General features: G+C 43.0%; 1 protein-coding gene and 1 non-coding gene across 3 annotated transcripts in view; one reads left to right on the plus strand and one right to left on the minus strand.

The window, feature by feature from the left end:
- The first annotated feature begins 393 nt into the window (after positions 1–393).
- The window catches only part of RPTOR (regulatory associated protein of MTOR complex 1), a 337,424-nt gene continuing 311,977 nt past the window's right edge, over positions 394–25,840 (plus strand). Inside the window, exon 1 of one of the 2 annotated variants that reach the window (XM_024760891.1) lies at positions 394–1,317. In XM_024760891.1, coding sequence (XP_024616659.1) covers positions 1,156–1,317 — 162 coding nt within the window. In that variant the 5' untranslated portion in view covers positions 394–1,155. The remainder of the gene's footprint in view (positions 1,318–25,840) is intronic. The other variant, XM_024760890.1, reaches the window with a different exon arrangement.
- On the minus strand, positions 12,544–12,616 carry TRNAR-CCU (transfer RNA arginine (anticodon CCU)). Its single transcript has one exon. It is a non-coding gene; the product is annotated as a tRNA-Arg (tRNA).

Below are 25,840 nucleotides of genomic sequence, written 5' to 3' on the forward strand. Positions count from 1 at the left end.
CCCGCCCCCCCCCATACTATCTTCTTTTGTAATGTTATCAATTGTTCTTAAGCTTTTGCTGCTTTTTCAAAATCTGGAAGAAACAACAAGGGGTTGAATCCTTTAATTCCAGAAGCATGTAGGTCCATTTGTAATAATAAAAAGCTTTTTTCCAAATAACACAGTTTCATTTATAGGACTGACTTTGATATGACGCATCTATTATACCAATTGCCATAAACTCTAGAAAGCTTAATTGTGGTAACGATGGTAACGGGGAGGCAGGGACGCCTCTCACTGTCTCCTGGGAAGCATGGCCAGGACACTCTGAGGAAGTTTGGTTCATTAGCCACGCCGTAGATCGCGCTGCATTCTGGGTCTTGGCAATATGGCGTCCTCCTTGATGTGCTGATGAGAGGAGTTTCACTGTAGCTTCAAACCGGAGGGCAAAACTCCCCAAACCCAGTAAGCCCACATTACGCGTTTTCTCCGCGGCTCCGTGTCGCCTGTTTCTCAGGACTCGTTCTCAGGCAGGAGAGAGCCACGGGGCCGGAGGCCAGGACCGGCCAGGCCGCGCGGACCCGGGGCTGAGGAGCCGGCTGCGGGCAAGCACGATGGGCCCGTCCTGGCTCTGGTTGCAGCACCTCCGGCGAGTGCGAGATCCGCAGGGCTGAAAGTGGCTGTAGGAGACCCGAGGCGCTCTGAACCTCTTCCCCTCGGCCGAAGACCTCAGCCCAGTCGGTAAACCGGCACCAAGAGCGGGCGGCCTGCCTGTCCTCGGATCGGCTGAGGCGTTGGAGGCCGAGAGCAGGGTCATCGTGAGGCCTGGAATCTCGCACGCCTTTGACAGCTCCGCTTGCAGCCCCTCCGGGAGCGGACAGCCTCAGAAGCAGCCGGTGACTTGGGATCTGGGGGCGTGTGTGTCTGTGAGGAGCTCCTTGGGTTCCCTCATTTCCCACCGCTCTTCCCACCCCTTCTGACTTCTCGCGCAGAGTTAGCGAGAAGGATCTCAGACTTCTTGCCTCAGCGAAGATCTCCGCACACTCTCCATCCATTTCTTTTTCTACTTTGCCCTTCTCTGTTTTTTATTTCACCAATTCTGGTACACACTAGTTTTTAAGGCTGGAGGTTCTCGAGCGCTTGCTGCCCAGGACTCCCCCACCCCCTCCCCCGCTGATGGAATCCGAGATGCTGCAGTCGCCTCTCCTGGGACTCGGGGAGGAAGATGAGGCTGATCTTACTGACTGGAACCTGCCTTTGGCTTTCATGAAAAAGAGGCACTGTGAGAAAATTGAAGGCTCCAAATCTTTAGCTCAGAGCTGGAGGATGAAGGATCGGGTAAGTGGATTGAGCCTGCGTCTCTTAGACCTTGATAGCTTTTACAAGTTCAGAGCCAGAAATATGTCCTTGGGAGAGCAGCGATATTTTTTCTCAGCCACATGTTACCAGTCAAGCAAAAAGCACAAACCATTTCAGACTCCATTTTTTTAATTGTAAATGGAAAAGTCTGTTTTGGTTAGTAGTTATTCACTGGGTAGTGTTAATTAGATTCAAAATAAGTTCTAATTCAGACAATGGAAGTTAAGCAAGTTAGAAAATACAGCATTGCAACTATTTATAAGCTCTTTGATATACTTTGTACTGTTAAACTTTGTACTGTTAACACTTAGAGGAAAGACAACTTGGGATATAATATTTGTCCCACCGTGGTTAGTCTACTTAGTGGCTAGTTTACTTTTTTGGTCCAAGCTAGGTGGAGTGCAGAAGTCTAATATAGTATGCTAGGAAACGAGATTACTGGCAAATGCTCAGCTAGTAACAAATTAATGCGAAGTTATTTTAAAGTTATAGTGAACTTCATCATAGACTTCTAAGCAGTTTGTCTTGAATCAAGACTTTCATACTTTTATGTGGTGTCGCGATACTGTTAGGTGGAGACAATTTCTCTAATAGTAGAGTATGATGGGTTGGAACTTGGGTCTGGTAGGGGATCCTCGTGGTGTTGGAGCGTGGATAGTGACTTAAGAAGTTAGTAGGAAAGAAAACAGTCAATTTTGTTAAACTGTCCTTAATCAACCACCATCTATTTCCTGGCCTCCAGAGCAAAAGGGTGGGACCGTCTCACCCATACACGCTTATAATTTGTTTTGGTTTTTTTTTTTGTGCTTTGTTTTCTACTTCAAGACTGTCTTTATTGATTTGAACATTTTAGCCTAAGAGGGGTAGTTGGTGGTGTAATGCAGTGTGCTTGCTCTGGGCTTATGGATATGTTTATATAAGATTGTTGATTTTAGTGTATGATGTTGAACGTATATAGGATTACCCTTGTGGTAATTCTAGCTAGTCAGTCACTAGTAACTTGTGCTTCAGTTGTTATTAGGAAAATTTGTTTCATACAAAAGTAGTTTAGGGACTAAAAAGAAATGGTCATTGGAAGAGATTGTATAAAGTCTGTCTTACGGACATCTTTAGTACTAATTATATGGTTTAAAGCTTTTGTGGTTCCTATGCGTATATGAAGAGACTTATTTTAAAAGTAACTGTAATCTTTTTTTTTTCCCCATTCTATTTGGAGGGCTTTTTTTTTTCTTTTCTTTTGAAATGTGGTTCCCTTTGCTACTCTAAACCCATGCTTAAACTGTTCAAAACTGATTGATGGATTTATTTTTGACCTTTTAATTACAACAATTGGTGAATGATTAACATTCCCTGATAAGCTCTTCATAGGTTATTAAGAGGAAGAAAAGTTCTGGGAGTCTGAGTAATTACTGAGATTTTGACTTAGAAAGATCCAGGGGAGAAAGTTTGCTGTGTCCGACCTTCGCAAGTTGTTTATAGAAGATCAGCAGCTAACATTTTTAGTTAAGTTTGTGAGAGCTTGGCCTCTGGACATCCTTGTATTCTCTTTCCCCTGGTTAGACCCTGAGGGGACCTTTTCAGCACACTATGCTAGGATAAAGGGTACAGATCCAAATGATGCTGAGAGTTGGAAGGTAGCGTAAATGAATGAAACAGGCCAGATAGAAGGAGAATAATGGCACAGCTTCATAGATAAATGGCAGCTGAGGTTTGACTCGTGCCTGACTTTCTGGAGGCTGAGATCAGTGAGGCGCCGAAGAGCACAGGTTGCAGCTCAAGGGGCAGCTGGTCCTGGCCAGGTCTCCCTCTCTCTCTCTTTTCTTTGAGAAGCCAGAAAACTTTTTTTATTTTTTTAAATGTGAAGTTTTCCAATTTTAAAATATTGGAACTAATTTGGATATTACAAAACACGAAGCAGTCCATTTGTGGGGTTGGCTCTGGCCTGTGGGTTACCCATATGTGACTTCCAAGATTCTAGGAATCTTGAGCACATGGGCATGATGCCAGACTGTTTCCCTGTGCTGGAGGTGATCTCCAGCAGTCTGATGATGCAGCATCATTGTAAGGCAACAGGTGTGGACCCGGTTGTCCTGTACCAGGACCTGTGTAGACTACTTCTTCCAGTGGGCAATTGACTGCCCTAAACGCAGACTCAGTCATTGCTTTTTCCTGTGATCCGTATGCAAGTCCACATACTTTTTTTAAAAAAATAAATTTATTTATGTTCTTTATTTATTTTTGGCTGTGTTGGGTCCTTGTTGCTGTGCGCAGGCTTTCTCTAGTTGCGGTGAGTGGGGGCTACTCTTCATTGCGGTGCGCAGGCTTCTCATTGTGGTGGCTTCTCTTGTTGTGGAGCACGAGCTGTAGGCTCGCGGGCTTCAGTAATTGTGGCTCACGGGCTCTAGAGCGCAGATTCAGTAGTTGTGGCACACGGGCTTAGTTGCTCCACGGCATGTGGGATCTTCCCCTACCAGGGCTCGAACCTGTGTCCCCTGCATTGGCAGGCAGATTCTTAACCACTGTGCCACCAGGGAAGTCCCAAATGCACACACTTTTATTGTATATGTATCAGTAGTTACTTACTTTTGTCCTATTTAGTGGAGTTGTTAAGGGTTCCTAAAATTGACAACTTTACCAAAGTTGGGTGATGACTCCAAGTTTTCTGCCTCTTGGCATTTGGCATCCTCACAGAACTACAGCACATGCCCACTCTCGGTTGGGATTCCCACAGTCCTGGTATTGAACCATTCCTGGTTTTCAGATGCCACTATTGTTGCATTTTAATTACTAAGTTACTGTAAGTTTAATACTGTTATTATCAAATTATCAAGTTTGTTGTTTGGTTAGTTCTGTGTGTAGTAAATATGTATATGCCTCACTGGCATTTTTGACTTGTGATTTTCAGGTAACTAGACATGTGAATTACAGTTCAAAGTGAATCATTCATAGACCTATGGCTAAAACAGATTTGTATATAACTCCGCCATTTATGTTTTACTGTGATACTTTATAGTTATCACAGAGTTCATTTTTTCTGGAAAGGGGGCATGTGGAGATAATTGATCTCAGATGGATCTTTACCTTACATATGTGGGATGGAATCAGGGAAGGCTGAAAGCTATTGCTCTGAAAGAAAACCATTGACAGAGACACTATACCTGCCTGTATGTAGGAGATGTAGCTATAAAATGATGAAGCCATTTCCCAAACCAGTCTTTAGACTTAGTCACCTTGCTTTGTAGCTGTATTTGAATAAACCATGGAGGAAGCCGAGTAGATATATTAAACTGATATATGGATAGTCAAATGTTTAGGTTGTCTTTGGAGCAAGGGGAAATAGTAATACTTTATAACCCTTCTTTACTCCTGTTTCCTCACTTTGCATCCTCTCAATCTACTCCATTTAGGCTCTCTTCCATGCCACTCAGACTGCCCTCCACAAGGTCACCATTTGTTGCTAAATCTAAATGTCACTTCTCTGTCCTTATCTTTTCGACTTCTCAGCAGCATTCCAGGGTGGACCACTCTCTCATTCACACAGCTTTTTCCTCACTTGCTTCTGTGTCTTCCTGAAACTCCAGGTCTTCCTTTGAGGTCACTAACTGCTCCTCCTCAGACTCCTTTGCTGGTTGACAGCTGAGCGTAGAGTGTTCCAGAACTTGATCTTGGAGCCCTTTCTCTTTTCTCTGTATACCCCTTGCTAGCTGATCTCATCTAGTCTCATGGTTTTATGTGCCGTCTACATGCTATGACTCTTGTCTCAGGTACCTAATTGTCTGCTTTGCCTTGGTTTTCTCCATCACAACACACTGTCATCACCACCCACTCAGTTGTTCAAGTTGTAAATCTAGAATTTATCTGTAATTATTTCTTCTTCCTCTCCTCATTGTACTGTGTCATCAGCAGAACCTGTCAACTTTGCCTCCAAATTGTATCTTATATCGGACCACCTCATTTTGTCTCCACTGATGTGAGCCCAGTCCAGGCAACTACCATCTTTCATCTGGATAGCTAGAATCGTGTCCTGACTGGTGTCCCTATGTCTACTCTTGTCCTACAATCGATTCTTCACGTATTGGTCAGAAGGAGCTTGTTAAAGTGTAAATCAGATTCCATTACTTACCAGGCCGCTTGGAGTAGAACACAAACTCCACCCTGGTTCACAAAGCTTCATGATCTGGCCCCGCCTGCCTTTTCTGCTTCTTGGATGGAAAGGCCTGGAATGCTCTTCTATCTGACCTTTGCATACTTGGCTCCTTCTTGTAGTTTGCACCCAGCGCCTAGGTCACTTCCTTTCCTGATCACCCCATCTTAAGCAGCTCCCCAGTTGCTCATGATCACTCTTTATGTCTCTGATATTTTTCTTTATACCCTGACCCCCAGAAGTGAGCTTTTTAATCATAAAACAAGGACCTTGTTTCTGCTGGCATAGAGGACAGTGCTTGGCACACAATAGGGATTCAATAAAAATGTACTGTTGAAAAAAATGAATCATTCACCAAGGGCTTCCACATAGATTATGTCTTTTAAGGCTCAGTAGTAGAGATCGTTATCTATGTGTGATTGATGAGGAAACTGGGGCTTGATTAAAAGGCTTGCGTGAAGAGACATAGTTACAGGGCTCCAACAGAGGAAGCAGAATCTGAGAAACACAGCCCAGGTAAAAACAGACAGGCAAAACTGTATCTCAGTGTCTCCACTGGAAAAATCCTGCTGAGAGGCCATGGAGGCTGAAACAAAATGTATGGAGAAGATGAGGTGGGTGGTGGTCAACCACCAACAGAACGATTCTGATGGTGCAGCCTAGCTGTTCTCACCGTGTGCTCGGTGCTTGCGCGGGTCCCCGAGGTGACACTGTTTTCATAATAATAGAAGATGTTAGTTATTGGCCTTTTCCCCGTGTTGACAGTTGCGCTGATTGTGGGTGGGTGAAACTGCTGGTGCCTGAGCTTGAATCAAGATGGTGGCGTCTGACTGTGCTGGTGGTTATTGTTTTCTTCATTGCCACATGCTCTCAGTAAAAAAGAAAATCCCAGTTTCACTTCAGAATGCCCTTGATAAAGCATTAAAATGTTTAGTTTTCTTAAATCTTGGCTCTTTGATACACGCCTTTTTTATCCTTTGCACGAGGCATGGTTGTCTGAGGAAGAGCACCTGTGGTTGCCGGCTGCGCCAGTTGCTACCCTTCCTGAAACACAAGCTGCACCTGGAGGAGGCTGGCAGGCTGGCCCTGCACGGTCAGGCTTGGGTTCTGGCGGACATTTTCTGGAAAACGAACCAAGTGAGCTTCACTTCAAGGAAAACAACTGACAGTATTTGTTGCTAGTGATAAAATTTGAGCTTTCAAGTGAAAATTAGAGTTTTGGAAAACCTGTATCTGCCACTGTGAGCTTCCCAGCTTCCCAGTACTTAAAGATGTTTCTGATGAGATGATGGTGATATTAATGAATATGATCTTTTTATATTGTAGAATGAAATGTGTCAACATTTGGAACATCTGCATAATTCACTGAACCAATATTTCCAAATGACCAATTCATGATATTATAAAATCATCCATGGGTAAAAGATCCAAAGTTAGGCCAATGGATTTTAACATAATAGGGTATGAAGAGTTATTGCTTTGGTTTTGGATAGATTAAATTTTCTATTTTCTATTCTATTCAGATAGATTGTAGCAAACCTTTAAGAAACTACCACTTACTGAGTTTTGATGTAATATCATAGAAGAATATTTCCAATTATTTTGCTCTACTGTTACTCCTGCTCTTTGCAAACTATGTGTCTTTTTCAGTCCATATTTTTCTCACATACTTCAGCCAGAACAACATATCACAACAGATTGAATGCAGAATGTGAGAGTTCAGCTGTCTTCTATTAAGGCAGACATTAAGGAGATTTTCGAAAAACAGTGTCGCTTGTCTAACACTTTTTTGAAAATATAGTTATTTTTCATAGAAATCTTTATTGAAAATATAACAATTTTTAAGTGAATTAATAAGGAAATATATATATATATATTTGGTTTTAACCTCTAATATGGAAAATATTGATAAATATAACATATAACAAGCTCTTTGGGAGTCTTCAGTAATCTTTAAGAGTGGTTAGGTGTCCTGTTATCAAATGCTTGAGACTTGTTAGTGTAGTTAAAAGAAAGGGGACATCACAGAAATCTCTGGCATTCCTATACACCAACAACGAAAAATCAGAAAGAGAAATTAAGGAAACAATCCCATTTACCATTGTAACAAAAAGAATAAAATACCTTGGAATAAACCTTCCTAAGGAATCGAAAGACTTGTACTCAGAAAACTATAAAACACTGATAAAAGAAATCAAAGATGACATAAACAGATGGAGAAGTATACCATGTTCTTGGATTGGAAGAATCAATATTGTGAAAATGACTATACTACCCAAAGCAATCTACAGATTCAGCGCAATCCCTATCAAACTACCAATGGCATTCTTTAGAACAAAAAATTTAACAGCATTATTTACAACAGCCAGGACATGGAACCAACGTAAATGTCCATTGACAGACAAATGGATAAAGAAGATGTGGCCCATATATACAATGGAATAGTAAGTTTAGTTAAATACATAGAAAAGGCCATTCCAGTAAATATATGGCATGATATGTTAATGCTTTAATCATGTTCTTGAACCTTAAACTTGCCCTGTACGTCCAACTCTGCAGAGAGGGTTGTGCCTTTACAGCGGAAGGGGAGACAGCTGAGGAGAGACAGCCAGTGACACGTGTTAATTTTACTGACCATCGGTGTGCTTTCCAGGTGGGTCTTCTGTTCTTGACTACTACTATTTTGTATTTTTTAGTTTTGATGTAATTTCAGACTTACAGAAAAATTGCAAGAATAGTGTAATGAATTCCCATATACTCTTACCCAGATTTACCCGTTTTTACATCTTGCCTCATTTACTTTTCTCTATTTATAAATGTGAATATGTAATTCTTTCCCCTGAACTATTGAAGAGTAAGTTGGAGACTGTGCTCCTTTATGCCTTACTGTGTGTATCTCTCCTAAGAACAAGGACATCCTCTTACATAAACACAGGACAGTTGTAAAAGTCAGGACATTTGCCATTGGTATAATACCATATATATATATTTTTTTGCCACACAGCTTGCGGGATCTTAGTTCCCCTACCAGGGATTGAACCTGAGGCTACAGCAGTGAAAGTGCCAAGTCCTAATCACTGGACCGCCAGGGAACTCCTGATATAATACTATTATTAATCCACAGTTCACATTAAAATGTTGTGGTTTGCCCCTTTATGAGCCATTTTTGCCCCTCCCCCCATCCAGGTTCACTTAACTGCCTTAGAAGTCTGGTCTTTGTAGCCTCCTTTAATCTAAAGGAGTTTCTCAGGCTTTCTTAGAATTTCTTGACCTTGACAATTTTTTTATTGTCGTAAAATATACATAATATGAAGTTTATCATTGAAGCCATTTTTAAGGCTACAGTTATTAAGTACATTCATACTGTCGTGCAGCCATCACCACCGTCCATCTCCAGAACATTGTTGTCTGCCCAAACTGAAACTCTGTCCTCATTAAACACTAACTCTCCCTCCCCCTCCCCCACCCCCTGGTAACCACCATCCTACTTTCTGTCTCTGAACTCACTGACCTTGACATTTTAAAAGAATACAGGCAGTTATTTCCTGGACTGTCCTCAAGTTGGGTTTGCCTGATGTTTCCTTGTACTCAGATGCAGGTTATGCATTTTGGGTGAGGATGCTACTGAAGTCGCTTGCTTTTTCCAGAGCATCGCATCATGTTGCTTGGTCCCAACTTTGCTGCCGTTGTTCATTTGGCCCGTCCCTGTCATTATTTATTTTCTAGCTTAGCAAGGCCTCATCATGTTGTTGTCAGTGCCCTTTGACATACCAGGCTTTGAACATTTCTTGGCGTTTTGGCACTGTAAGATGTTCCAGGCTTATCTTGTATTTTCCCTGCCTCAACCCTGGAATCAGCCTTTTCTCCAATGATCCCCAGTTCCTTTTGGTGGAGAATGGAATGTAGAAGCAAGACCTGGCACTAGGTGTGCCCATTGCTGCTGGTGTGCCACTGTTTGCGGGTCCCCTCGGCAGAGAGATAGGGTGGAGACATCCGTGTTTGTATTTATTGCTTACTTACTGCTGTGCATTGTACGGTGATGCACAGAGGTGATTACAAGGCCCGTCTCCTCTGTTCCCCTTTTCAGGTTTGTCACTTACTCCCCAGCAGTGAGAACCTGGCTTCTTTGTCCTCACTGATTCATTTGCTGGCTGGAATACACAGAGGGGAGTTTCTGAACTGCTAACCCATAGCACTTGAGGAAGCACACTTATTAACTAAGAGGTTAATATTTACATTATTGTTTGAGGCAGACTTTACATACAGTGAAATGCACAGATCCTAACTGTTAGTGTATGCTATCTAAAAGCAAGTTGCAAGGCTTCTCAGTGTTTTGTGGGGAAATAATTGTTCTTATGAGCACTTTGTACCGTTTACCTACATGGCACTGAGCCTGGGATTGTGTGGGATCTCAGGAGGTATAGGATGTGGGCGTGGCCCTTGAGGAATTTTATCTTATTAGAGAAAATGGCATCCTTATACAAAGTTAAGTAAAAGCCCAATGCAGTAATTATGTATCTGCACTTGAGTAATAAGGTAGTGATTTAAGGAATTCTGCTTTCTGGACATTTCGGTGGCATCTATTTGCTTAAGCTGTGTGCAGTAGGGGGTCCCTAACGGGGGAGATGAAAATGTGTGCAGGTCAAAGGTGGGGGTGTAGTGAGGGGAAAGAGTGGTGAAGTCACAAAAACTGATTTAAAGAATTCAGTAATTCAGCTAATATTTATTGAGGGCCTCTATGTGCCAGGCAATTCATTGGTGCGTAACTCCTGCTTTTAAGGAGTTTACCAGTTTTCTGGGGGAGATGGGTTGGGGTGGTGGTGGCTATGTGCAGAGTGGTGAGAAGGCCTCCTGGAAGGCAGGCACACTGAGCCAGTACCTGAAAGAGACTAGAAATGATCTGGGCAAGGAAGGAAGAGGGTGGGAGGAAGGGCAGAGGAGCCAGGTGTGCAGAGGTGGGGAGGGGAGAGAGCTGGTCTTTGAACAGTGCTTCCCTCTTTCCTCCTCAGGGCCATGCTCCAGCCCCACCTGCTTTATTTTCTGCTGGCACGTCCACCCTGTGACACCGGCTTATGCATTTGTTTTGCTTCCCCGACTAGGACAGGGACTTTGTCTTGTTCGAGCCACATCCCCAGCTTCTAACATAATGACTGGCTGGTGGTAGGTGCTCAGTGAATATTTGTTGAGCAAATAAGTGGAGCAGAGATTGTTTGGAGAGAAGTGCCGGGAGACCCATGATGGTGGAGAGGCAAGCAGGGCAGGTCCTGACAAGCTTTGTAAGGCCCTAGGAATTTGGGTTTTGTCTTAAGGACAATTAAGGAAGGTTTTAAAGCAGGGTAGTGAAGTGATCAGGATTGCATTTTAGTAAGATTCTTCGGGCTATAGAGTCAGGTGGGGAGGGCGAGTTAGTTTGTGTGTGTGTGTTTATGTGTATGTGTTGCGTAGGTGTGTGAGTGCATATGTATATGTTTGTGTGTGTGTGTGTGTGTGTGTGTGAATGTGTGTTAGGGAGGGGGAGTGGGGCGGGAGCGTCCTGAGGAGGGGGAGGTGGGAGCGAGGAAGAGCTGGCCATAGCTCCAGCTAGGGAGGTGCCAGTGAGACGTGGGTGGCCCCAAGCGCTCCCTGGAACAAGGATTGATTGCACTTGGCCATTGATTGGCTTCAGGAGGTGACAGAATGTCTTGCTGGTTCTGGCTGGATGTAGAAGGGAGAGGAATGAGCCACTACCAGCATTTGGGAGGGAAAGAGCATGTATCTGGCTGTGGAAATGGGAGAAAGTTTTTCTTAAAGAATGTTTAGGTCGGAAATGTTGAAAGTGTTGCTTCAGTGGTTCCCAGCCTCCTGTCCCCTTGGCATCTGGTCTTCATCCCTCCCCGCCGCACCCCTTGTTCCCAAGCCTGAGGGTATTGGTGATGAGCTGTGCACAGTGAATACCGTTCAGTTTGGTGTTTTCTTGCGTGACTTCTTTTACCCTTAAGGGATGATCTGACAAGCAGTTTAAAGGTGTATCAAAATAAAACCCCAGTCAAAATGTTAAATCAAGCTTTTCCTAGGGGGAGTGGGGCGGGAGCGTCCTGAGGAGGGGGAGGTGGGAGCGAGGAAGAGCTGGCCATAGCTCCAGCTAGGGAGGTGCCAGTGAGACGTGGGTGGCCCCAAGCGCTCCCTGGAACAAGGATTGATTGCACTTGGCCATTGATTGGCTTCAGGAGGTGACAGAATGTCTTGCTGGTTCTGGCTGGATGTAGAAGGGAGAGGAATGAGCCACTACCAGCATTTGGGAGGGAAAGAGCATGTATCTGGCTGTGGAAATGGGAGAAAGTTTTTCTTAAAGAATGTTTAGGTCGGAAATGTTGAAAGTGTTGCTTCAGTGGTTCCCAGCCTCCTGTCCCCTTGGCATCTGGTCTTCATCCCTCCCCGCCGCACCCCTTGTTCCCAAGCCTGAGGGTATTGGTGATGAGCTGTGCACAGTGAATACCGTTCAGTTTGGTGTTTTCTTGCGTGATTTCTTTTACCCTTAAAGGTTGATCTGACAAGCAGTTTAAAGGTGTATCAAAATAAAACCCCAGTCAAAATGTTAAATCAAGCTTTTCCTCTTTCTGCGTTCCCTCTAAGCCCTGGCCTAGGTCCGGACTAGTTTCTACAGAGGTGAAAGCACTGCAGGGACACAAGGTGCCTCCTGTCTGCTGTAGTGGACTTCCTGAGTGTGCTGGCTTGGCACTGTCGTCTCCCTGAGTCTCTGGCCACAGGACCTCAAGGGCAGACTGTGTTTCTTCCCATCTGTTGCCAACCTGGCCTGGTAGGTGGCAGAGCCCAGATCAGACCCCTGGTCTGGCTTCAGGGCCTGGTTCCAGAGAATTGCTTCTCAGTCTTTTCCTTTATACATACAGCTCTTCTCCTGAAAGTGAGTTTTTACTTGACCAGCAGGCATGAATATTTTCCCTGAAGAGTTTTTTTAAAAAATATTTATTTGTTTATTTGGCTGCACCAGGTCTTAGTTGCGGCTCGTGGGATCTTCATTGTGGCATGTGGGCTCTTAGTTGCAGCATGCATGCAGGATCTAGTTCCTTGACCAGGGCTCGAACCTGGGCCCCCTGCATTAGGAGTGTGGAATCTTAACCACTGGACCACCAAGGAAGTCCCAGTTTTTGTTCTTTAAATAAAACTTTATGCTGAAAATGGTCTTAGTACTTGAAAACTATTTTAACATTTTTTTACTGGAGTAACTGAGTTCCTTGAAAACTTGCTGTTTTCCTTCAGATTATAAAAATAACACGTCATCGTAGAATATTTAGAAAATATGGAAAAACACAACAGCGAAAATAAAAATTATATAAAATCCTGTATGCCACTGTTAATATTTTGGTGTATTTTCCACTTCTCTGTCTTCCCTTTCCCCCTTCCCCACAACCAGGAGTATACTGTATGTGTCGTTAAAGAATTATTTTGAATTATCTATTTTTGACATCCTTACCCTTGTAAGATCTGAAGCATAACAATAAAATAAGCACTCAGAAAACACCCACCACGCTCAGGAACTAGATCATCATCAAGACTGTCACAGGCACTAGCTCTTAACATCTTTATGCCTCTGGGAAAATAGTAGCACTACTAGCTTAGTTTTAAGTCGTACTTACCGTGTGTCTGGCTTGTCCAGGCTGCCCACGTTGACAATCCCTTTAATTTCCAAACAGCCCTGGGAGCAGGTACTGTTACAGCCACTTTGTGATTGAGGAAACTGAGGCAAGAGAGGTTAGATGATTTTTCAGAGGTCACGTGGCTAGTGAGCCGCAGAGCCTGGACTTGGACCCTGGCCATCTGGCCCTGGCACCTGTGCCCCCATTGTGCCAAGTTATCCGCCTCTCTGAGAGCGTGAGCGTTAATGGTCGAACCTGGGAGACCATGATCTGCTGGCTTCTCAGGAGCACCTGCTCACTCGCTGTTTACTGACCCCTGAGCCAGAGCCTCTGCTCTACCAGCTCCTCTGTGGGAATGAGAAAGGAGTGGATCTGGTCCAGAACCCTGAGGAGCACTGTGAAATCCGTACACCTGCAGACCAGCTTAGTGGATCAGATAGCATCTTGAAACATCTAACTAGTGGCTCAAGGCTGTGTTAATACCAGTGAGAAGTAGTGGTGTGGCCAATGGCTGGTGAGGGATTCCAGGAGAGGGGTCTGGCTGAGGAAGGCTTCTGGAGGAGGGAGGGAGGACCTGAGCTGGGCACAGAGACAGGAAGGATTGCACTGGCTGGAATGGAGAGGAAAAGACCTTCTAGGGTGGGGTATACACGGCCTCCAGTTTAGGTGAGAGGACACAGTGGGACACAGTGCTGGTGGGCGGGGAGTGGAATCACAGTGTGACCCTTTGGGTGCCCAGTAGAAAGGCTTGGCCCTTCTCCTTCAGTTATGGATGTGCGGGGAGATGATGACAGCAGCATCCTACCAAGGTTAACTGGGCGTTCTCTAGGTGGACACAGGTGGGCAGAACACCTAAGCGTCTGAAGCTTTTCAGTGAGCAAGAGTTGGTCCAGTTAGGACCAGCTTCTGCTCTGAGGGCACGGATCCCCGGGAGGTTTGGTGGTGAGGACTAGTGCTCAGGTGAGATACTGCAGAAGCGTGGGCCTCAGGGGGGCTCACATACCTGGTGTTAAATGTAGGTGGGTGTCAGGGAAGCTCTGGAAGCAAGAAAGCATTTGAAGGACAGAGTAGGATTTTGGCAAGTGGAGTTGAGAGGATAGCTTGGAGTTGGGAGGGAAGGGTTTGCCCAGAGTGAGAGGAAGCCTCAGGTTCCAGAGGCAGGAGGTGGTCTGCTCCACATCTTTTAAAGGCCTGAATGGTAGCATGAGGAAATGACATTTATTTGGAAAGCAACAAGATCTTTGAAGGTTTTTGAGTAGGGGTGGGGGTGTAAAGTGGAGTAGTAACATTCTGAGAGACATAAGGAGAGAATCATGGGATTTGGTGAATAATTGGGAGAAAGAAAAACTGTGTGGTGGTTTTTTGTGGCAGAGGGGAAATGGACTTTCTCTTTTTTTGTCCATAGTTTTAGAATTTTATTAAAATTGAGAAGATAGAGTTCCTGTATACTTTGTACCCAGTTTCCCCTGTTGTTAACATCTTGCATTAGGATTGTACACTTGTCATAACTAATGAATCAATATTGATACATTATTATCAACCAAAGTCTATCCATACTTTATTTGGATTTCCTAAGTATTTACCTATTATCTTTTTCCTGCTCCAGGATCCCATCCAGGATGCCACATTACATTTAGTTGTCATGTATCCTCAGGCTCCTCTTGGCTTGTGACAGTCTCTCAGACTTTCTTAGTTTTGGATGACCTTGATAATTTTTTTTTTTTGCAGTATGCGGGCCTCTCACTGTTGTGGCCTCTCCCGTTGTGGAGCACAGGCTCCGGACGCGCAGGCTCAGCGGCCATGGTTCACGGACCCAGCCGCTCCGCGGCATGTGGGCTCTTCCCGGACCGGGGCACGAACCCGTGTCCCCTGCATCGGCAGGCGGACTCTCAACCACTGCGCCACCAGGGAAGCCCGACCTTGATAATTTTGAGCAGTACTGGTCAGGGATTTTATAGACTGTCCCTCTGTTGAAATTTGTTTAATGTTTTTTTCTTATGATAAAGCTGGGATTATAGGTTTTGGGGAGGAATATCACAGAGGGAAAGTGCCCTTCGTATCACATCACATCAAAGGTCCATGCTCTCAACACAACTTAATCACTGTTGATGTGACTTTGATTACCTGGCTGAGGTCCTGTTTGTCAGATGTCTCCACTTGATATCCCCTCGCCCCATCTTGTTCTCTTTGGAAGGAATTTACTGTGCCCAGCCCACACTTAAGGAGAGGAGGGTTGTGCTCCATCTCCCTAAGGTCAGAGTATCTGCATATATTAATTGGAATTTTTCTGTATGGGAGATTTATCTATTCTTCTGCATTTATTAATCTGTTCAATCATTTACTTATATCACTATGGACTCATGGATATTTATTTTGTCCTTTGGGTTATAATCCACTACTACTTTACTTTGTTGCTCCATCTTTGGCCAGTGGGAGCGCTTTCAGTTGGCTCCTGTGCTACTTTGACAAAGCCCCACTATTGTGGACTTTTTTTTAAAAGCAGCTATTTACTTTCTGGCTGTTTACTTTCTGGAGCACAGGATGCTCTGGGATCATCTTGTACATTTCCTGCCTCAGTTCTAAAATCAGGTGTTTCTCCAAGGACCTCTGGTTCCTGTTATTGGAGAATGGTGTTAGAGACCAAGATCTGGGTGCTGGGTGTGCTCATTGCTACTGGGGTGTCACTACTTTTAGGTCCTCTCAGGTGACAGAGCAAGGAGATATATGTGCATATACTGACCCCTTTGTATATATACACATCTGTAAACATTTCTATATGTAACCATCTCTATCTGTATTAAGCAAAACATGCATTTGTAGTGATGTCTTCAGGTCTAATCTGTTTTGTTTTTTCTGTCTTTTGTTGTTGTTGTAAATCTGGAACCAAGAGGTTAGTAACATAAGGTGAAGTCAGAGATAGGTGTGCTTCTGGAGAAAAGCAAATGAGTATGTGTGTACCAGGGAGTGTCTGTGACGTAGCACAGACTTCATAAATATTTGTTGCATGACGGAGCCAGGGCCCTTGATGACTTTTGTGAGTGATGTCTTGGTTGAATAGAAAATTCTGTGGAAGCTGAATTTCTGGGAACAGAAATTTCATCAGGGGGTTGAGGGGAGAGTGAGGCAGTGGTCACAGAGCAGGGGTTTGGGAGGAGAGAAGTGGCTGGCATTGGGGGCAATAGCAAACAAATGTTTGCCAGGCAGAGGAACCATCAGAGGGGGAGATGGAATGTGGTGGAAAGAGGCCCAGGGAGGGGAGGCAGTGTGGGCAGAAGCTATAATGTTCCTACTTTATTGCTTTACAGTTTGTGAACATTTTTTCACATGGATTTAGTCTACTTAATCCTGACAACACCCCTAGCAGGCACCTGTTGTTACCTGAGTGAACTGAGGCCACTTAGAGGGGGCATCCAACCCCATGGAATTCATGGGCTGCTGAGGAGCCGAGCCAGGAGTCCAGGCCTCTTAGTCTGACGACTGAGGAGCCGGGCTGCCACCTTGTTTCTCACCCCATTTGCAGAGCAGCTTTGGGCGAGATTTCTCATTGGCTCAAAGTCCCTCCTTATGAAGACTCAGAAAATCTTTTTTTTTTTTTAATTTTTATTCATTTATTTGTTTATTTATTGGCGGCGTTGGGTCTTCATTGCTGCGCCTGGGCTTCCTCTAGTTGCAGCGAGTGGGGGCTACTCTTCGTTGCGGTGTGCAGGCTTCAGTAGGTGTGGCACACGGGCTCAGTAGTTGTGGCGCCCGGGCTTAGTTGCTCCGCGGCATGTGGGATCTTCCCGGACCAGGGCTTGAACCCGTGTCCCCTGTGTTGGCAGGCGGGTTCTTGACCACTGCACCGCCAGGGAAGTCCCAAGACTCAGAAACTCATGATGGACTTTTTCTAAAAATTGAACAGGCAGCTGAGGTTTTATCTAAGAGAATGGACTTTGGTGTCAGAATGACCTTGGTCCAAGCTGGTTTCTTTTCTGTCTGTTCTTGGTCTAGATCTTAGTGTTTTGATTTGTAAAGTGGGTCTAAGACTACCTACCTCGTGGTGGTGTTGCAAAGATTAAATGTGATCATATTTATGAAGCAGGAGGACTGTGTGATGCATAGCTGAGCCCAGTGTTTCGAGGGGCAGCCTGTGTGGCTGTGTGTTTCTGCTCATGTGCTCCTTACTGCACAGCTGCTAAGGAGCCCTGTCCCCTCCTGTGTGGTGGTGCAGATGTTGCATGTGGTTGACTATTTGGAAGAAAAAGAACAGATTTGCCCCTGTCGAGACAGTGAGCTGTGCCTGCAGCTTTCATCAGTTGATAAGGGGCACAAGTTCAGCTGACCACCATCCTAAGAGGAGCTCCAAACTGGGCAGGCTTAGCTTTCTTTTTTAAAAACCCTTTGCACCCACCGTGGCCCCTCTCTGGAGTAAGATGGGAGCTCTCCTAAGATCCATGCTCTACCTGAGTGTGTTTATGTGAGGTTCTGGTAAATGTTATAGTTTATCAAAAACTAGACTTTATGGCACACTTCCCATAAATCAGTGTTTGTGAACACTACAGAAAATGAATTGATTCTTGCAGGCCATCATGGCAAGTATTAGGGCTTCAGTAATAGCTCACACATTTTTTCCTGACATCAAATTCATTTCATTCAGAATGAGTATTCTTGTAAAAACAGTTCTGAATCTACCAAATCAGACTGGGAAGGTGAGGTCATTACTGTTCCCTTCTTTCTAGTAAGGTGCTCTGAAGATGAAATGCTTTATTTCCGTATTATGTGGTCTGTGAGGGAAACTGCTGGGTTTAACAGGCACTACTGTGGGAAATTCTCTGAACAGGTGCTTGCTGCAAAGCCCTTCTTTGTTGCTGGTACTGTCCCTGACTCCTACTCTGTTGCCTTCCCGTGGGTGGGCTCACTGGCCTAGCGCTCTCCTGGGTTCCGGGAGAAATGAGCCAAGTCGGAGGTACTTCAGCTCTCCCGGGGCCTCTCTGGGAGTAGCGGTGTGGGGGCTGACCCAGAAGTTGGGGGCCTGGCTTTGACCGCTGGGCTTTGGAACTGTCCCTGGGCCGCATTTCCTGTAACCTACATTTGGTTCTTTGTCTCCAGATGCTGATTCACTCCTAAGTTCAGTGACTCCCTGTTCTCACATAGCCTCAGAGCTTGTTACTGAGTTCTAGAGCTTGAGTTCCCTATATGGGTTCTGGTTTGCTTCATATTCTTCTGAGTTTTGGTTTTGGGCACCTGATGGGCTCTCAACTTCCTGGATTTGCCTGGGTCCTGCAACTCAGTATATGGAGTGGTGCCCCTGAGCTGTGTTGGGCTCCACGTGCTGTCTCCCCCTCAGATGCCCTCCAGGACCCCAGGTGCCAGAAGTATGCCTGAAGTGGGCTTGGAGATTGACTCATTCCCTTGGCTACCACCCCTGCCCCCATCCCTAACATTCACCTGGTCCTACTGCGGGGGTGGGTGTTGACCATGAGCCCTTAGCTCTGCACTTGCTTATTGCAAGCTGTACCAGGACATGCTTGTTTATGGATCATTTACTAGTGCCATATCAATGTCTTATGTTACTGTGTTTAACTTTGAGACAGTGGATCCTAATTTATGATCTGTTTTGTTGCCTTATTAAAATTAATGATAGTTTTCACTTAAATAAATATATTTTCACTTAAATGCATATATTTGAGAAATAGTTGCCAGATTGTCCCTGACAGTATTCTTTTCTCTGAGAAGAATTTCATGCTAAGTAGATTATGGTTGATTCTATAGATTACTTTTTTCTTCATTTTAAATGACATAACTATATGGAATTGTCTTTATAGAATTGTGAGCCTGTTTTAAATTTAGGAATAATAAATCCAAGGAAATGTAGAAAACTGGCATTTTAAGATTATCGCAGTTTTCTACAAGAATATTCATTACAGCATTCATTCATTCATTCATTTAGTCTGTATTTATTGAGTGCCTGCAAATCACCTAATATCCATCAATAGAGAACTGATTAATTAACTTTTGGTGCATCATATACTAGACTTCCATGCAGCTACTAAATACAGAAGTAAATCTGTGTGTGCTGTTCTGGGAAAGTTTCTAAGATATATTATTAAATTAAAAAACAAACCACACATTAAAAAGAAAAAAACTAAGGCACAAAGCAGACTGTTTGGTATGATCCTATTTGTGTTTTTAAAAAGCTATATATACATATAAAAATAAGTGCTTATCTATGTAAAAAATATATGGAAAGTTACACACTTAGGGACAGGGATAGGAGGTAGGCATCAGTAGAATTATATTTATAAAAATTTATATTTTCCTGTATTATTATATCCTTTTGCATGGTTATTTTAATGTTAGTTAAAAACATGATTACCCTTATGGTATGTCCTCTGTGGGCCTATTAGCGATAGCTTTATTTTTTGAGGTGGTGGTTCTAAGGTTTGCTGTATTACATCTTTAACTTATCACATTGTACCTCAAATAACAGCACACCTCTTCACATGTGAGGTAAGAACCTGACAGCCTGGTGCTTCGTCCCCCATCCTTCTGCTGTTCGAGTCATACATTTTACTTCTGCATGCTATAAACCCCAGACTACGTTGTTACTATTTTTTAAAAAAGTCAATTATCTTTTAAAGAAATTTGAAAAATAAGAACATCCTTTATATTTACCACATAGTTCAGTTCCCAGCCTTCATTGCTCTGTGTAGCTCTGAGTTTGAATCTGGAATTATTTTTCTCCTGTCTGGAGAGTGTTATTACTTGGGTTCCCTGGCGATACATTTTCTCAGCTTTCGTTTGTGTGGGAGTGTCTTTATTTCATCATCATTTTTTTTCTCCAAAATATTATTTATTTTATTTTTTGCTGTATTGGGTCTTTGTTGCTGCACGCGGGCTTTCTCTAGTTGCGGCGAGCGGGGGCTGTTCTTTGTTGCGGTGCACGGGCTTCTCATTGCGGTGGCTTCTCTCGTTGCAGAGCACGGGCTCTAGGTGCGTGGGCTTCAGTAGTTGTGGCAAACGGGCTCGGTAGTTGTGGCTCACAGGCTCTAGAGTTCAGGCTCAGTAGTTGTGGCGCACGGGCTTAGTTGCTCCATGGCATGTGGGATCTTCCCAGACCAGGGCTCGAACCCGTGTCGCCTGCATTGGCAGGCAGATTCTTAACTACTGTGCTACCAAGGAAGCCCTCATCATCATTTTTGAAGGATGTTTTCACTGGATGTAGAGTTCTAGGTTGACTTTTTTTCTTCAGCACTTTGAAGATGCCCTGTTGTGGTCAGGCCTGCATTGCTCCTGATGAGAAGTGTGCTCTAGTCTTGTTTTTGTTCCCCAGTATGTAATGTGTCTTTTTTTTCCTCCTGCTACTTTTAAGATTTTTTTCTTTATCGTTGGAATTTAGCAGTTTGATTATGATGTGCATTGGTGTCTTTTTCTTTGTGAGTAGCCTGCTTGTGGTCTACTGAGATTCTTGGATCTGTAGGATTATGGTTTTCAGCAAATTTTTGGAAAATGTGCTGTCATATATTTTTAATTTTTCTATTTTTCTCACTCTGCTCCCTTTCAGTCTTCCAGAGCTCCAATTACATTAATCTTAGATGTTTCATATTGTTCCATGAGGCTCTCTCCCCACTCCTACCTTTTTCCCCCCTCTGTGTTTTAATTTGGATCATTTCTATTGCAGTATCTTCAAGTTCTCTCATTTCTATTGCAGTGTCTTCAAGTTCTCTCAGTCTGTTCTTTTGCAGTGTCAAATATGTTGTTAAGCCCACCCAGTGTAGTTTTTCTTTTCTTTTTTCTTTTCTTTTTCTTTTTTTTTTGGCCACACCGCACGGCCTGCGGGATCTTAGTTCCCTGACCAGGGATCGAACTTGCATTGGAAGCAGGGAGTCCTAACTACTGGACCACCAGAGAATTCCCACCGCCCAATGTAGTTTTCATTTTGATATTATGTTTTTATTTTCTAGAAATTCTACTTGGGTCTTCTTTATAGTTTATTTTTCTCTCTTTGTGTTCATGTTTCCCTTTAAATCCTTGAACAAATTTGTAATGCCTTTTTAAAGCTCTTGTCTGTATTTCCATCATCACTGTCATTTCTGGGTCTGTTTCTCTGGATTGATTTTCTTTTGCTTGTGGATCACACTTTCCTGCTTTTACTTATATCTAGTAATTTTTGATTGGATGCCAGACACACTGACTGTTATGTTGTTGAGAATCTGGTGTTATTGTCTTCATTTAAACAGTGTTGAGTTTTGTTCTGGAAGGAATTTAGTGTACTTGTATCAGCTTCATTCTTTCAAGGGTTTTCTAGCTTTGCTAAAGCAGGTCTAGATCAGGGGTTGGCAAACTATGACCCACTGCTTGGTTTTGTAAGTAAAGTCTTTTGGAACGCAGCATCGTCTTTTATGTATTGTCGGTGTTGCTTTTGTGCTACGCTGGCAAAGTTGAGTAGTTCGACAGAGACTGTATAACCCAGATATTTACCATCTGGCTCTTTATGGAAAAAAGTGGATGACCCCTTCTAGAGAAGCCTTTGCTCTGAGTCTAGTCTAGCCCTATGTCTAAGGTGGGACCACCTTTCTGGGTAAATATTCTGAGTGGTCAGTGGGGTCTCTTCATTCTGACTTGTTGGAACTTGGATGGTTCCCACCCTCGCTCAGTAGTTCTTTGCTTGGCCTCCTGGAGTCTCGCCAACTACATGCTCAGCCAGGGACACAAGGGACCCCATGTAGATTTCTGGCACACCCTTTCTGTATAGTGCTTTCCTCTTTGGTCCTTGGGCCCACCAATTCCAGCTGCTGTAGCCTCCGTGAACTCTGATCTCTGTTTTCTCAGCTCAGTGATCCTAGCTTTCTCTGCTCAGGGCCCTGTCTCTCTGTGCAGAAAGCTCAGTGATCATGGGGCTCACTTCATTTGCTTTCTTTGTTTCAGCGATCATGTTCCGATACTGCATGTAGTTTAATGTCTGCAAAAGTGTTTTATATGTTTTGTTTAGCTTTCTAGTTGTGCACGGTGCGAGGACTAGTCTGATACTGTTACTCCATCTTTCCTGGAAGGGGAGGTCTCCCTAAGTAGGATTTGGAAGAGCCAGGGAGGACAGGAGGTTTTGGAGAGATTAATGATGCATGACTAGATCACCTTTTATTCAGTAGAGTAGTTGATAGCTGATTCTTTACAATTAATAGTTATGTGTTGTAGTTGTTCTTTTACTGAACCTTATTTTTTGCCAGTGGAATTTTACTTTCTAACTTCAACGTGGCATTAAAATTTAAGATTACATTGTATCAAGTTGATAGTACAGATTAACTGTTGGGAAGAGTTGCACTTGCAGTGATCCCAAGACAGGTAATTTACAAGTCGGGATTTAGAGTCCTCCTTTCTTTGATAACATCCTTGGCATTTCATTTGGGCTTTACAAAGCCAGGTGGGTCAGAGTTTGAAACTGAAATAACTGTTAAACATGGAAGAGGATTTAAGAATAAAATCCTTTCCTGTTTTGGTGTTACAGATCTAAATTGGGCGCTTTGTCATGCAGTCTTAGAGTACTAGATTTGACCTACTACCTTAAGGGTTTAGTTAATTGTACAGAAATCCTCTTTGGTGTTAATAATCATTAGAGCCCTAGAAGGAATTGTCAAATTGCTCTTTTCATTTAACTGTGGGGTTAAGTGGGTCTAGTCTTATTTGATTTGATTTACTTTCTTTTTAAAAAAATTATGAGGTAAAAAAAATGCATAAAACATCTACTTACAGTTTAACTCATATTTATAAAAAGAACACCTAGGTACCCCCTACCCAGGTCCGGAAATAGACCCTTTCAGCACCCTGGAAGCACCCTTGATGTGTCCTACCCTCATCACAATTACTTCCTCCCTCCAGGAGGCAGATATTTTTCTTACTTTTTTGGCTGATACTTATTTCTTCACTTTTTTCAGTGGTTTTCCTGCCTATGCATGCATATCTAGAAAACTGCTTATTTTGCCACTGGGAAGATTATATGGCTGATACACTGCATGTATGTTTCTTTGCATTGCTTTTCTCAGTATTACATTTGTAAGATTCACCCAGGTTGTTGAATATGTGTGTAATTAATTCATTTTTACTTCTGTATAATATCTCATTACAGGTATATGTCACAATTTACTTATACATCCTACTCCTGAATGATGTTGAAATGAGCATTCTTATGTATTCTGGTACACATAGCAGGCATAGGGCACAGGTACAGGATAATTATATATTCTTTTTTTTTTTTAAAGCCTGTTCTGGTCTTTTCCCCATGTTTTAGTTGAGTTGTCTTTTTCTTACTGATTTTAGGAGCTTTTATATATTTTGGATATTTACTGTAAGTGTCTTTCCACTTTGAAGCTTGTCCTTCTGCTTTCTTTGTGAGGGGTCTTTTGACATCTCAGTTTTAATGTCATCAGATTTGTTATTGTTTCTCTTTCATCTTCGTGCTCTTTTACATCTTCGTTAAGAACTTCTTCCCTACTCTTTTCCCTGGTAGCATGAAGGTGATCCCCAGTCCTATCTGGAAAGCGCCCTCCCGGTTTGGGTCTTTTATGCACTTTGTGTGTGTGGTCTATGGAAGGGGTCCAATTTTCTTTTTTTCTTTTCCCCATGTAGGTATCTAGTTGTCTTAGTGGATTTTGCTGGAAAGCTCATCCTTCCCTCAGCTGCAGGGCTCTGTCTTTTGTCCAGAGGCCATGTCAGTGTGGGTCTCTCGGGGACTTCCTGCTCTTTGCACATGGTCACCGTTCCACCACTCCTCTGTCTTAATTACGAGCTGTATGGAAATCGACTGAGAGGAGTCCTCACAGTTGTTTTCTTTGAGAAACATCTGGCTTTTCTTGTTCTTCTGCTCTTCATGTGAGTTTAAGAATTAGCTTGCAGGTTCAAAGAAAGAAAGTTTGTTGGGTGTGTGATTGGGATTGCATTGAGCCTGTATTTCAATTTGGGGAGATTTAACATCTTTACAAAATTGAGTGTTCCAGTCCATAAACACAGCATGTCTTCATTTATTTAGGTAGGTCTGAGAATTTCCCTAAGTAAAGCTATATACTTCCCCTGTAGAGGTGTTGCCATTCTTTTTTTTTTTTTTTTCTGTTTCTTTTTTTGGCCTCACCTTGTGGCTTGTGGGATCTTAGTTCCCCAATCAGGGATCAAACCTGTGCCCTTAGCAATGAAAGCGCAGTCTTAACCACTGGACCGCCGGGGAATACCCTGTTGCCTGTCTTTTATTCAGGTTCTTTTAGGTGCTTGATATTATCTCGATGCTTTCCTAAATAACATCTTTTAAAAATCTTTTTTTTTTTTTGCTCGTGTACTAGAAAGTAATTTATTTTTATATGTAGTGCTCACAGCATCTTCGATTTCATCAGGAGCCCTGGCAGCCCATGTGCACAGCTTCCTGCCTCTGCCCCTGTGCTGCGTGTGTAAAGCTGCTGGGGATGAGATGGGTGTGTGGGGGGGGTGTGGACACAGAGAAGCCATGCCTTGGCTTCTTACTGGTTTAATATTATTCTAATCACAGGGCCGCTTGACAGCTTTTGTTTCAGGTGCTGTCATCCCACAGATCAGAAGGCACCAGCCTTCCCCATTTTCCTTACCTGGTGCATCTCCAGGGAGTTGGTGCTGTGAGACGTCAGCCCCACTCAGGCACCTTCCTGCATGGCTCTGGGGACAGGTTCAGGCTTCGTGGTTACTCAAGCCAAGGAGAGTGATCCCTCAACACTTGAATGATCTGTTCCATGAATGCTTGCTAGGACCTGCCAGTGAAGCCGTGCAATCCTAAACCTTCCTTTGTAAAAAGAGTTTTTAAAATATGATTTAGGCTTTTGAAATGGTATATTTTCCCCCAAATTTTATTTATTTATTTTCCTTCCAGTTTTATTGATATATAACTGGCATACAGCATTGTATAAGGTTAAGTTGTACAGCAGGATGATTTGACTTACATGTATCATAAAATGATTATCACGGTAAGTTTAGTAAACATCCATCATCTCATATGGATAAAAAAATTAAAGAAATAGAAAAGAATTTTTTCCTTGTGATGAGAGCTATTAAGGTTTGTTCTCTTAACAACTTTCCTGTGTAACATACAGCTGTGTTAATTATATTCATTATGTTGTACATTACATCCCTAGCACTTATTTATCTTATAACTGGAAGTTTGTACCTTTCAGTATTTTTTTTTTAAAGTCAGTTTTAGTAATTTGTATTTTTAGAGCATTTTGTCCATTTCTTCTGGGTTTCAAATTTAGGAGCATAAAGTCGTTCATCATGTTCTCCTGTGATCTTTTTTTTTTTTTTTTTTTTTTTTTTTTTTTTAACCAGGGAAGCCCCTCCTGTGATCTTTTTAAAGTCTGTAGAACTGTAGTAATGTTCCCTTTCTATTCCTGACATTGAGTATTTGTGTGTCCACTCTTTTTTCTCAGTTCTGGCCGGAGGATTGTCTATTTTTCAGTCTTTCAAATAACCAGCTCTTGGCTTTGTTGATACTCTATACCATTAATATTTTATTAATTTATTTAAAAATCTTATTTCCTTTTTCTACTTTCCTTGGATTCATTTTATTGCCTTTTCCCCTATTCTTGAGGGGGAAATTCCTGAGATGGGTACTTAGCTTATCAATTTCCAGTCATTTGTCTTTTCTAATATAGGCATTTTAGAAATATTAAAATTATAAACTATAATATGTAAATTAAATACTTGGCTGCATTCAACAAGTTTTGATGTGTAGTAT

Source organism: Neophocaena asiaeorientalis, unplaced genomic scaffold (genome assembly GCF_003031525.2).
Source record: "Neophocaena asiaeorientalis asiaeorientalis breed wild unplaced genomic scaffold, Neophocaena_asiaeorientalis_V1.1 scaffold30, whole genome shotgun sequence".
Classification (NCBI taxonomy): Eukaryota; Metazoa; Chordata; class Mammalia; order Artiodactyla; family Phocoenidae; genus Neophocaena; species Neophocaena asiaeorientalis.